Here is a 14,079-nt window from a genome sequence, read left to right on the forward strand (position 1 = left end):
AGCATAAATAAACTTCACACCAACACTGGAAGGGCGTACTGAAAGATCACAGTATGAGGAAAGCCTCAAATGGCTGAGAATACAAAGTATGACGTCATACTCAAATTTACAGAAAGACAAATGAAAGAAGTTAGAAGCCTATACAAGAAAACACACAGGCAAATTGCATTATCAAAAATGTGTCTGCTGAGAAACAAGCCAACTATTCAGAGTTAACAACCACAACTTGTTGAAGGAATAGATACAACCAACCAGCTTCCCCAGGATGGAAAAACAGCTATAGGAACCGGAATAGCAAGCTCCTGTGTAAAGTAGGAGGCTACACTGGTGTGTGAAAAGTTTCCTGGTGGGGACTGCCGCCAAGATCAAATGACCACAGAAGACAATGTGTAAGAGGAGAAGAAAAGATTCCTGAAGCTGGTTTAAAAAGAACCCGGAAACAGCCCCCAAGGAGAGAGAATTAACAGACACAAGAAAGTGAAGTTCAAGTGAAGAAACCAGACACCTTGACATGGGCTTAGACGAACACTAAGGTGAAGTAAGAGGTTTAAAAAAGGGGGGGGGGGCATTTTCTAGAGACTTGAAGAAACTCAGACTCATGGCTTGAAATAGAAGGATCTAGAGAAAGCAGTCATCAATATTAGCTGTTTAAGACAGTGGTCTTCTCCACAAACCACACCAGCTAACTATTATACAGAATGGGGGCTGGAGAGATGGTTCAGTGGTTAAGAGTACTTGCTCCTTGGGCTGGAGAGATGGCTCAGAGGTTAAGAGCATTGCCTGCTCTTCCAAAGGTCCTGAGTTCAATTCCCAGCAACCACATGGTGGCTCACAACCATCTGTAATGGGGTCTGGTGTCCTCTTCTGGCCTGCAGGCATACACACAGACAGAATATTGTATACATAATAAATAAATAAATATTTTTTTTAAAAAAAAAGAGTACTTGCTCCTTTTGCAGAGGTCTGGGGTTCAATTTCCAACACCCACATGGCGGTGGCTCACAACTGTCTGTCTATAACTCCAGTTACAGGGAACCTGGTGCCCTCTTTTAAACCCTGGGCATCAAGCACTCATGTGCTATGCATACATGTAGACAAAACACTCATACATATAAAGTAACTAAATAAACCTTAAAAAAAAAAGATTAACACCGGTCAGATTAGCTAAAGTCAAAAACACCAATGATAGCCTATGCTGGAGAGGATGTGGAGAGAGGGGAACTCTCATTCATTGTTGGTGGGAATGCAAACTTGTGCAGCCACTGTGGAAATCAGTGTGGCGGTTTCTCAGGAAACTGGGAGTCAACCTCCCTCAAGACTCAGCAATTATACTCTTGGGAATATACCCAAGAGATGCCCTATCATACCACAAAAGCATTTGTTCAACTATGTTCATAGCAGCACTATTTGTAATAGCCAGAACCTGGAAACAACCTAGGTGCCCCTCAATAGAAGAATGGTTAAAAAAGATGTGGAACATATATACATTAGAGTTTTACTCAGTGGTAAAAAACAATGACATCTTGAATTTTGCATGCAAATGGATGGACATAGAAAACGCTTTACTGAGTGAGGTAAGCCAGACCCAAAAAGAGGAATATGGTATGTATTCACTCATAAGTGGATTCTAGCCATAATTAAAGGTCTTTGAGCCTATTATTTGTGGTCCTAGAGAAGCTAAATAAGAAGGTGAACCTGAAGAAAATCATGTAGTTATCCTCCTGGAGATTGGAAATAGACAAGAGTCCCAGGTAACCTCGGGTGCATGGGGGGGTGGGGGTGGAGGTGGGAGGGTTGTTGGAAGGGGAGAGGGTTAGAAAAAAAAAGATTAAGATGGGTGGTGGTGGCTCACACCTTTAATCCCAGCACTTGGGAGGATCCCTATGAATTTGAGGCCGCCCTGGTCTACAGAGTGAGGTTCAGGACAACCAGGGCTACACAGTAAAACCCTGTCTCAAAAAAACAAACACCAAACAAACAAAAGATGTGTGAGGAAGAACACTCTAATTATGCAAATGACAGCTAATCTGAGATGTGGAATTTGTTAGATATAACAGAAAAAAAATTATATCAGAAGAGAAATAATATTAACAACCTGCAGAAATGCCTTTAAGAGCACAGTGGCTACGTTGGGAGGGCAGTTCAGTCGGTAGAGGGCTTATCTAGCATGCACAAAATCCCAGGTTCCATACTCAACACCCCATTAAAGTGGATGTGGGGTGCTCACCTGCAGTCCTATATGAAGTAGAGGAAGGAGGTCAGAGATTCAAGGTCATCACTAGCTACACAGTGAATTCTACACTTGCCTGGGATACACGAGACCCTGTCTTTAAGAAAAGAAAAGGGAAAAGGGACACAGTGGAGAAGCTAGACAGAATATGAACACTGAAAGCAAGAAAATGGAACAGGTTCTCAGTTTTGCTGCAACACCATGAACAAGATAAATCTTGTGATGAAACACTCCACAGCAGCCAAGAGTCAAGACGCTGATTACCAGTCAATTACTACAAACACAAGGAAGCAGGTTACTGAGCAATTGACCGTCCTGGGTGTTCCACACAGTGTCAGCAGAAAGCGAGTCTGAATCAGCTGATGGGTCTGTGCAGAAATACCTTCTTGTTGCCGAATCTCATACAAGCCAACGTAAGACAGTTCACCTCCTGAAGAATATAGTGAAACCTTCTGGATGCCATAATTTTTTGTGAAATTTGGAGAAATTTATCTTAGGAGAAAGGTATCTCAAATAGTACAAGAGTTCAACAAAGAGTTTACAGAAAGAAAGGGGTGGAGTCAAGAGTAGTTCACTGATAGAGTAATTGCCTAGCATACGCAAGGCCCCGAGTTCAGGCTCCAGAACTGGCAAAAAGAAAGAAAAGAAGAGAAGAGAAAGGGAAGGGAAGGGAAGGAAAGGGAACAAGAACGAGAAGGAGAAAGAGAAAGATACTGTCTCAGACCTCAGAGAAACAAAAGTAAGGAAATTTGTTCCAGTAGACTTGACTTCAAACATTGTTAAAAGTTACTTAGAAAAAAGAAAATAAGACAGGCTAAAGGCTCACATCTGAAAGAAAGCAGAGGGCCTGAGGGTGGAACTCCGAGGTGCAGTCAGTACTTGCTTAGCTTATATGAGGTCCTGGGTTTGATCCTCAGCATGATGGGAAGAAAAATAAATATATAAACAAATTTAATAATTCTAAAGAATAGAGGTAAAATGATCTTCCATTTTTACTATCTTTCTCAGTTTAGAAATGAAAATTTGCATGTTTTCTGTGAACAATATGACTGTGAGCTTGAGACCAGCATGGTCTACATGGCAAGTTCCAGGACAGACAAGGGCTAGGTAGAGAGACCCTGTCTCAAAAACAAACAAACAAACAACCCCATTAAGCGGTTGTGTTGATTTAAATGCAAAATTGTTCATAATCTTAGGAATTTAAAGCTTGGTCTCCAGTTGGTGGTGATCTTTTGGGAAGTTAGGAGGTGTGGCCTTGTTGGAGGAAGTTTGTCCCTACGAGTGGGCTTTGAGGGTTCAAAGACTCATGTGTTCCTAATTCATTCTCCTTGCTGCCTGTTGACTTGTCAAGATGCAAGCTCTTGGCTTCCAGCTTCAGTCCCAGCGCTCGCCTCCTGTAACTAGGAGGTGAGGGACTCTTACCCCCTGAAATCGGAAGCCTAAGCAAGCTCCTCCTCCTGTAAGTGGCCTGGGCCATGGTGTTCTATCACTGCAGCAAAAAGTATCTAATGCCATTGTTCATGCCTGTCCATCAGCACTCGGGGGTAGAGGCAAAAGGGCATCCTCATCTGTAAAGGCCAGCATGGGCTACTTGAGACTCTGTACCAAAAAAACATACCAAAACCCCACAGAGATAGGAAAAGAGATGACAAAAATGTGAACGAGGAGCAGGGCAAAAAATAAGAAACTGAAATAAATGCAATAGATATCAATCTAACTACAAAAAAACATTCAAGCATTCACAAGGGCTGGAGAGATGGCTCAGTGGCGATGAACACGTGGTGCTCTTCCAAAGGACCTGGGTTCAGTTCCCGGCATCCATGTTAGGCTGCTCACAGTTGCCTATGACTCCAGTTCTAGGGCATCTGCCAGCCTCTTCTGGGCCCTACAGGCATTATACTCACAGGATGTATACACACTGTATATTACACACACTCAGGGGCACACATACTCACACATTATGCAAGTAAGTTGTTCAAAAATCACTTTTAATGTCAACAGTCTAAACGCATCAATTAGAAGACAGAGACGGGGCTCTGGAGATGGCTTAGCCAGTAAATGCTGTGTAAAGATGAGGACTTGAGTTTAATTCACAGAACCCATTTTAAAAAGCCAGATGCAGTGGCACACTTACCGTCCAGCATTGGAGAGGAAAAAAGAGACATATCCTTGGGTTCCTGGCCAGCCACCCTAACCAACTTGGTGAGTCACAGGCCTGTGTGAGACCTTATTTCAAAAGCCAAGTCAGACAGCCTGAGAAATGACCCTTACTTCATTCTCCAGAGTAGACCTATGCCTCCAGGCCCAGAGAATATAACAATCCTTCAGATGCATGCATCAAACTATGTGAAGCAAAAAACGTATAGAAATTTGAGGGAAAGCAGACGCCATACTCCTACTATAGATGGAGATTCGAGGGCCTGTCTTTCAGAAATGGGCATGTTCAGCAGGCAGTCGAAAATAAGTAAGGGTGTGGTTAAGTCCAGCAGCAGCAGCTGGAGATAACTGACATCTCCAGACTTCATCCCAACAATAGAATTACACAGTCTACTCAGGCTCCCTTGGAGCAGTCGCCAAGATGGGTCACATTTGGAGCCACAAAGCATTTCTTAATAACTCTTTGAAAATAGAAATCATGGGCTGGGCATCATGACACATGCCTGCCTTTAGTCCCAGCTCTCAGAAGGCAGAGGCAAGTGAATCTCTGTGAGTTCAAGGCCAGCCTGGTCTACATAGTGAGTCCCAGGACATCTAGGGCTATATAGAGAGACCCTGTTTCAAAAAGAAAATAGAAAATCATGTGATATCTAGTGTGATATCACTAGACCAAAGTGAAAAATAGACCAGAAAGCAATTCCATAAATGTAACTGGAAAATCCAAAAATTGTGGAGATTAAGCAGCACGCTTTTAGGTAATACATGTGACTAAAGAAATTCCGAGAGAAATCTAAAGTATTTTGAACTAAATGTAAAGGAAGACACAGTTTATCACAATTTGTGGGATGCAGCAAAATCAGAGTTCAGAGGGAAATTTAGAGTACTAAATGTGGATACTAGAAAAGGAGAAACATTTAGAACTAGTAATCTATGCTTCTAAATTGGGAAAGTAGAAAAAGAACAAGTGATACATAGCAACAGACTCCTTCAAGTCTGTGGGAAGCTGAGAAGGGAGGCCAGGAAGATCAAGCTACTCTTGGGCTACACAGCAAGACCCTGTCTGAAAACATGCGTGCGCACGCGCGTGCAGACACACATATGCATACATACACACACTCCCATGCATATATGTGTGTGCTCAGGCACACACACACATACACACAGTAAAACAAAACATTCAGGAACCCAGAAAGATTAGGGGTTCAAGGCCAGCCTTAGCTACATAATGATACTGAAGATTGTCTAGGCTGTTTGAGACTTTTTCTGAACAACAACAAACAAAGCAAACAAGCAAACAATCAACTTCCAAATTAAACAGAAAGAGAAGAACAATTAAATGAAGGTAAGCTGAAAGTGAATAATGAAAAAGTACAAAGTAGAACTCAACAAGACAGAACTATGTGTGTGTGTGTGTGCTGTAGCACATGTGTGGCCCGAGGACACCCTTGGTGTGGGTTTTCATCTTCTACTTGTTCAAAGCAAGAACCCTATTGTCTGGTACTGCATGGGGCTAGCAAATCCATGAACTTCCAGGTTCTCTTGTCTCTCTCTCTCTCATCTCACCATCAAAGCACTAGAAGCAGATTCTACCATGACTGGCTTTCTGTGGAGTAGGGATTTGAACTCAGGTCCTCATGCTTGCCCAGTAAGCTCTTTACCCATTAAGCCATTTCCCTACCCAGTTTTCCCCTCTCCCTGGTGCTCGCCAGGGCTTACATACACTAGACAAAAGCATGATCACTGAGCTAGATTCACAACCTTCCCTTTGCTTTTGAGACAGGGTGTGTCTTTTTACCGCAGATTGACCTTGATTATTTGCCACTGTGTCCAGCTGGTGGAAAGCAGAATCAACACAGGAAGATAGGGTCATTATTATGAGGATGTCAGTTCTGCTCAGTTTGATCTACAGATTCACAACAATCCCTATCAAAATAAATTATTGGCTATCTGCAAAATGACCCTGCAGGGTATATGCAGAGGCAAACACCCTAATCCAGAACAGCTAATAATAATATAGTGTTTGAAGAAAACAAGTATGAGACTGATATGACCCAAATTCAGGAGTCACTGTAGAGATCAAGTAATATGCTATAGTCAAAAGAAAAGATCAGTGGGATAGTATAGAGCCCACAAACTGTGTCTGGAAAGAGGAAGATAACTCGCACACGCGAGTTGGGGAGGGCGACAATAACACAGAAAGCATCGGAGTGAATATGGTCACAATATACAATATACACATATAGAATCTCACAGTGAAGCTCATTATTTTGTACAGTTAGTATATGCTGATGAAAATGTCTAGACGTAAATAAATCACTAATCATGGTGGTCCATGCTTGTACTCCCAGCACTTAGGAGACCAATGAGAAGGACTGTCAAAAATTTAAGGCCAGCCTGGGCTGTGTAGAAAGGAAAAGGTGGGAGTGGGGGAAGTTTCTAAAGGGAAGGGGAAAGAAAGAAAGAAAATAAAGGAAAGGAGAAGAAAAGGAAAAGGGAAGGAATAACCCAGTAACCTCAGGCACTGGACTGTTAATTAGATCTGAAAAGAAATATGCTGGCGTTGGGAGATGGCTCAGCTGGTAAAGTGCTTGCCTTGCAGGCACAAAGACCTGAGTTCAATCCCCAGGATTCAACTAAGAAAAAAAAAAAGCTGAACGTGGTGATAAGTGTTTAGAGCCCCAGCCCCGAGGAGATGGAGGCAGGCAGGTCCTAGAGGCTCACAGGCCAGCCAGCCTAGCCCACTTGGTGAATCCTAGGCCAGTCAAAGACCCTGTTTCAAAAAAGATAAACAGAACCTGAGGGATGAATCATAGGTTATCCTCTGACCTCTATGTGTGCTTACATACGTGTGCACACATAACCACATACTATGTGAACTTCCCCAGTTACATACACAACAGAGAAATAAGCAGTCAAGGCATGGAGAAATCAGATGACTAACTGAGAGAAGCCAATTTGAAAAGTCTAGTTTGTGTAATCTCAACGATATGACAGTATAGATAGGGCAGAGACAACATGGTTGGGATTGTCGGGGCTTGAGAAGGATGAACAGGTGGAAGACGAGGGAAATAACTATGGTACTAGTGCGGGAGAAACGGGTTGCTGTGTCTGCTCTGCTGCACACTGTCAGCGGTACACTTTGACGGTGGAAGGTGGGTTCTAGTGGGGGACAATGATAATGCTGGAGTCTACGCAGGTAAGAGGGCGGGAATTCTATGGGAGTTCCCTATGTCTTCTTTTCAAGTGTGCTATGAACCTAAACCTGCTCTAAGTGCATCCAGAAGGTAGAAGGGTTGAGGATGCAGTGGCAGTGTGTGCTGAGTGAGTGAGGCCCTGGGTGCCCAAATGCCAGACTCAAGTCTTAGAGAAGAGCAGGAAGCTGACTACCTCTCCAGCTCAGGTTAAGTATACACTAGTTTGGGGGTTCGTGTTTAATCTGAAAATTATGTTTTGGTATAAAAAATTCTTGATCTTAAAAGTCCTTTTCTAGGAGCTGGGAGGTGGTGATGGCGTAAGCCTTTAATCCCAGCACTCAAGAGGTACAGGCAGGTGGATCTCTATGAATTCAAGGCCAGCTGGGTCTACAGGCTCCAAAGCTACACAGAGAATCCCTGTCTCAAAAAACCAAGGGGGAAAAAAAGTCCTTTTCTGGGGGCTGGAGGGATGGCTCAGTGGTTAAGAGTACTGGCTGTTCTTGTAGAGGACCTGGGTTCATTTCCCATCCGTTCCCAGCAATCACATGGTGGTTCACGATGAGCAGTAATTCCAGTTCTGGGACATCCAAGACCCTTTTCTGATGTCCACATGTACCTGGCATGTGTGTGGTAAACTCACATACAGGTAGGCAAATTACTCATAAACATAAGAATAAATCTAAACAGAATTTTTAAAAAGTCCTTTACTGTTCTTTAATTGTCTGACTCTTGGAAAAGCTATCATGCAGCTTACAGCTGATGCCACGCTGCTCGATTGACACTCTGCTCTGCTAGACCCTTCCATTCTCTTTAGTGCCTTCCAAGCCTGTGGCATCGAGGGTAGGACGCCTGACTACCCTTCCTAAGAGACAGTCGCCTACCCTATACCGCTGTTGTCCGAATGAGACACTGTTTGCCCCCCTCAAGAAAGCCTTATAGAGAAACTCAGGTCTCATAAAAGTTTAGATTTTTCCAACCTGCCTCTCTATCTAACCCCCCAAGTTCATATTTCTTTGTCTCCAGAGAACAGATGGGTAGCTCGAGCCTTTGGGGAAAGCAGTGTACAGAATATAAAATCGTTTTTTGATAACACAGACCTAATAAAATCTTTGACAAGAGGAAGCAGAAGCCAAGAGGAATTGAAATAATGCACTTTTCGTATGTCTAAAGACATGTGAGGAACCAGCCCAGAGAAACTTCATGAAATAGAACTAACGAGCAAAGGCCAGTGGAGCATTCAGGGAAATGGATGAGGAAGAGAGAGAATAAGGGTGGGGGTGGCTATTGAGTGACCAAATGCCCAGGTCCCCTTCTCCTGGCTCCCCGGTTCTCTTACTCCTGACAGAACTTACTTGAAGGTGGATGGTTTCTCGGTCTGACTCCATCTTGCTGCCCTCCGGCTACTTTCCGGCTACTTTCCACCCAGAGTGCCTGTAGTTTGCGTGGGCTCTGGGCTCTTCAGCCTGGCTGTCTGCGCCAGCAGCTTTTCTGGGGTGGGAGACAGTGCTGCGGCAAGACAGACCTGCTATTCATCGGCTGATGCGGGATGCTTGGCTTGGCCTCAGCTCCTGGGGGAGGCGCACATGTTTGCAAGTGTCTGCCCTGCATGTGGCACACTGATAGGTGGCCTTCTGAGTCCCCCCTACAGTCCAGCCAGGCCATCTGAGGTTACCTCGTCTGCTTCCAGGCAGTAGAATTACTACTTGAGAAAGTAAATCTGCATATTCGCCCAGGAAATAGGAGAATCGCTCTAAGGGAACCTTCCCACTTCCCTCTAGTGGTTCAGAGTAGGGTCTTCCATCATGGGGTGTGTGTGTGTGGGGGGGTGTTGCCTTCAGCAGAGTCTCAAGACTTAAGTTTCCGGAACTCTCCCTTTTTCGTCTGTATTTGCTGTTTGTACCCTCCACTCCTAAGCTTACCCAGGAGGATACAAAGTTACAAGGTAAGAGACACATCTTCACTGACAGATTGATACCTTAACCTCTGTCCTGATGTGAGAGGGAGGCAGGGGTGGGAGAGAGAGGGGAAAGCTGTGTCTCCAGATCCTTTCCATGAAGCCAGTTGTGTTCCCCCCACTTCTGAAAGAGAGCAACAACAACCAGACATTCTTTTTTTTTGGAAACTGATTATTTTTCCTGTTTACCTTAGAATTTAAAACACTTCTGTCTTGTTCCTAGACCTGTTTTAGACCCAAGTGGTGGGAGTGTCTCTGAATGTGCCAGAAGTGGGCTGTCAGGGAGAATTTCCATTCAGGGTAACAGGAGGTGGGAACATGGCAGAGTCCTTTGTTTCTTCTTACCACTCTCAAATGTGAAGAGGAGAGAGAAAGAGGGAGGAGGGTTATGTTTTAAGTAAAATGTTGCGGATCCCCGAGTGGCTGCAGTGGGCAGCAGGCCTGAAACTGCAGGACTCCGAAGTGGCTGCAGACAGCGGGCTGCGAGTCCCAAGAGCAGCCAGTCCCAGTAAGGAATGGCACAGTTCCCCGAGTAGCTGCAATGGGCCACGAGTCCCAGGCAGGGAGCCGTAAGAGACCTCGATGGGACAGCCAGTCGCACAAGGAGAGACAGACACGAGACCAAGCCACAGGTCTCCGAAGGTGGTTGGTCCCAGGCAGGGAGCTACGTGGTGGGTGAGAGACAGAGACATGGATAGGTATGTCATGCAGAGTGAGGTTGGATGTTTTATTGGGTTATGGAGGGGAAAGGGGAGAAAAGCAGAGAGAGAGAGAGAGAGAGAGAGAGAGAGAGAGAGAGACAAAGACAGAGACAGAGAGAGACAGAGAGAGACAGAGAGAGACAGAGAGAGGTGAAGGGGCAAAGCGTGGAGAAAGGAGAGACAGAAGTTGCCTCTTCAAGAGAGAGATTGAAAAGGGAGGGGCTCAGGCTGGAAGCTGAAGATCAGTTTGCCTCTGCAGATGGGGAGGGAATGGGCGTGGCTTGTCTGTTAAAGGGACAGAACAGATCATTACAAGGGGGAGGGAGAGGGAGGGAGAGAAAGAGAGAGAGAGGGAGGGAGAGAGAGAGAGAGGGAGGGAGGAAGGGAGAGAGAGAGTCTTGACTTCTCTTCCACATCTAAGTCCCACCCTGCTTCACAGCGCCTGAGCACTTTAGAAGATGCATGACAATTACGTCACGTGAACAAGATTACCCATCACACCCTTTCTCCCACAATTACATCAGTGTCACTCAGCTTTTGGACACTGTGACAAAATTCTTGGGGCAATCAATCAACCTTTGCTACGCGGTTCAGAGATTTTAGTTCACAGTTGGCAGGCCCTGCAGCAGCCCTCCAGAACCATAAAAGTGTGGTGTAGAGGAAGTCGGGTCACCCCGCTTCAGGGGCAAGCCTCACACTAACCTCCCGTCCTCCCGGGGCTCCCCCTCCACCACCTCCCGAGAGCACCATCTCCTGAAGTCCAAGCCTTCCACCTTGGGCTCTGGGGAACACTTCACTGCTCTCCCCCATAAGCACTGTCCTCAACATTTAGCCTACACTGCTTTCGTTTCATGATGATTCTGGAAATTGGTTCCCACTCTTGCCACTGATCTATAGAAGACAGAAACAGAAGCACAGAAGGCCAAGTAGGTGCTAAAGATTGACCCAAGATTTGAACCCAAGGAATCTGAATTCAGATAAGGCACACATTTGTTTTAAAGAGAAGAGACGGCCACACTTTCAATGTGTGCTCTCCCCTTCCTCTGCCTTTCTTCTTTCCCTCATAATCTGTGGTGAGAAAGGGAAACCTATCCCTTTTGGGGGGGCTCACTTTTTTCTTTTTTGCTTATAAACCAAAACATTTAACTGGGTGGGTAGTAGTGGTACACCTGCAGAGGCAGGTGGACCTCTGTGAATCTGAGGCCAGTCTGATCTACAGAGTGAGTTCCAGGACAGCCAGAGCTATAAGGAGAAACTCTGTCTAGAAAAACCAAAAAAAGAAAAAAAGAAAGAAAGAAAGAAAAAAGAAAAAGAAAGAAAGAAGAGAAAGCAAGCAAGCAAGCAAGCAAGCATTTCATTGGAGGCATGTTTACATTTTTAAAGGGTGACCATCATGACTACTCCAGCCAGGCAGCAGGCAGATGTCATGGTGCTGGAGCAATAAATGAGAGTTTACATTTTATCTGCAGGCAGAAAGAGAGAGAGAGAGAGAGAGAGAGAGAGAGAGAGAGAGAGAGAGAGAGAAGGAGGAAAAGGAGGAGGAAACTCTGGGCCTGGTGTGGGTTTTTAAAACCTCAAAGCTCACTCCCAGTGATACACCTCCTCCAAAAAGTCACATATTCTAAGCCTTTCTATTCTATATCTCCTCATTATTTTATGTGGAATTCTAGGATGATAACTCAAAAGGAGAAATAAAGAAATTTGGAAGTCCTCTTTGGCAATAAAACCTACCAAACATGTTGTCTTGAACCAGTAAGGTAGATGGATCAATCGGTACAGGGTTCTACACTGAAGCTCAATGACCCAAGTTAAATCCTTGATATCCTCATAGTAAAGTAGAGAGACAGTTCCTGCAAACTATGGCACATGTGTGTTTGTGTGTGTATGTGCATGTGTGTTCATGTATGTATGTTTATATATTATAAAATAAAAATGTACTGCTTACTTTAAAATAAAAATAATAAAAACTGTCTTGCTAGAACTTTTTATTTAGAGGATCAGAAACAAAATATTAACCATTAACCATCTGCTTTCCCTTTGCTTTCCTGTTGTGGCAATTCCCATTATCTTTTAACTACATAGACACATTTGGCTGGATAGAGAGGAAACTAGGAGAAAATACAAAAGAGAAAAAAGCACCTGAATATATTTCCAAAGAAATTTCCCTAGTAACGAGTACGTTGGCTTTAAGAGGAAACAGCTGTGATTGGCTAGGAACTGATCAGGTCTCCGGACTGGGCTCGTCCTGGATTTGAACCGCATGGCATCTCAGAAGCCTCATGTGGAGGTAAACAAGAGCAGGATTTGGAAAGTGTTTTATCTCCTCTGTCACACTGCGACCCTGGATTGGGGTCACCATACTTTTTCTGTACGAGGCCAGAGAGCAAATATTTTCTGGCCATTGTAGATGATATGGTTTTTGTCACAACCACTCAGCCCTGCTGTTATTGCGTGAAAGCAGCCATACACTGTATTTAAGGACATGAAGGAAGTGGCATTCCAATAAAACTTTATAAACAAAAACAGACGGTCAGCGGTTATAAACCAGAGACCAGGTATGGACCTACAAATTGTAGTCTGAGGAGCCCTGTCTCAGAACTTAATCAGAAACATCTTTCAAGGCCTAATTTTCATGGTTGTGACAACTGAGTCCCTGTGAGCTGACACTCACACTGTAAAGGAGTTGCCCTGAGACAATGCACAGCAAGTGTACCTGTCACAAATGGTAGTTCTGACATTTGGCTCTAGGGCTGAACTTGCCCCATGCGGTGGCTATTCAGTCTCGGTGGGAAAGGTTTTATCTTTCTGTTAGGGTGATTTTTGTAGTTCAAAGTTCAAGAAAGAAAAAGATTTTTTTAGGGAAACTCTCTTGGGGAAGATTTTTTTTTTTAACACACATCACATCAACTCAAAGCAATTACGGGATGGAGTCCCTCAATATGGCTGTGGAGAGACAGAATTACTGAAGACAGGGAGATGGCAGTAAGAATATTCCTTTGCCTGACATGTTGGTGCACACCTCTAGTCCCGGTTAAAGATTACTTATGAACCCAGGAAAGGTTGTTTTGGTTTTGGTTTTTGTCTTCTGTCTCTCTCTCTCTCTCTCTCTCTCTCTCTCTCTCTCTCTCTCTCTCTGTTTCTCTCTCTCTCTCTCTCCCTCTGTCTCTCTCTTTCTCTCTCTCTCCCTCTCTCTGTCCCTCCCCTTTCTTTCTTTCTTTCTTTCTTTCTTTCTTTCTTTCTTTCTTTCTTCCTTCCTTCCTTCCTTTCTCTTTCTCTCTCTCCCTCTCTCTTTTCCTCCCTTCCTTCTTCCCTTTTTTATTTCTTGCTCTCACTTTCTCTCTCGTTTATTTTCTCTTTCTCTCTCTCCCTTTCTTCTTCTTTTTTTCTTTTTTTTAATGATTTATTTAACTTTATTTTATGTTCATTGGTGTGAAGGTTTCAGATCTAGTGTAACTGCATTTTCAGACAGTTGTGGGCTGCCATGTGGGTGCTGGGAATTGAATCCATGACCTTTGGAAGAGCAGTCAGTGCTCTTAACTGCTGAGCCATCTCTCCAGCCATTTCTTTTTCTTTTTATGGTTTTTCAAAACAAGGTTTCTCTGTCCAGGCCAGGCTGTCCTGGAATTTGATCTGCAAACCAGTCTGACCTTGAATTTAGAGATCCACCTGTCTCTGCCTCCCAAGTACTGGGATTAAAGGTAAGCACCAACACTGCCTGACTATTATAGTCTTTCTGTATGTGAAAAATAAAGTTGTCAAAATAGTGATTCCTAAGGTTTGTGCCTCTTTTAACTCTTGTTTTTATTGGAGGTTCATATTAAATGCCTCCTGGGTAACAGTGTA

General features: G+C 44.1%; 1 protein-coding gene across 2 annotated transcripts in view; it reads right to left on the reverse strand.

Annotated features, from left to right (window-relative positions):
- Positions 1-9,154, reverse strand: part of Ninj2 (ninjurin 2) — a 100,353-nt gene extending 91,199 nt beyond the window's left edge. The window contains exon 1 of one of the 2 annotated variants that reach the window (XM_085687040.2): positions 8,934-9,154. Coding sequence is in view for 1 of the 2 variants with exons in the window: in XM_048444374.3 (XP_048300331.1) it covers positions 8,934-8,966 (33 nt within the window). In the remaining variant the exon portion in view is untranslated. The remainder of the gene's footprint in view (positions 1-8,933) is intronic. The other variant, XM_048444374.3, reaches the window with a different exon arrangement.
- Between the last annotated feature and the right edge of the window lie 4,925 nt (positions 9,155-14,079).

This window comes from Myodes glareolus, chromosome 3, assembly GCF_982192425.1.
Source record: "Myodes glareolus chromosome 3, mMyoGla1.1, whole genome shotgun sequence".
Lineage (NCBI taxonomy): Eukaryota > Metazoa > Chordata > Mammalia > Rodentia > Cricetidae > Myodes > Myodes glareolus.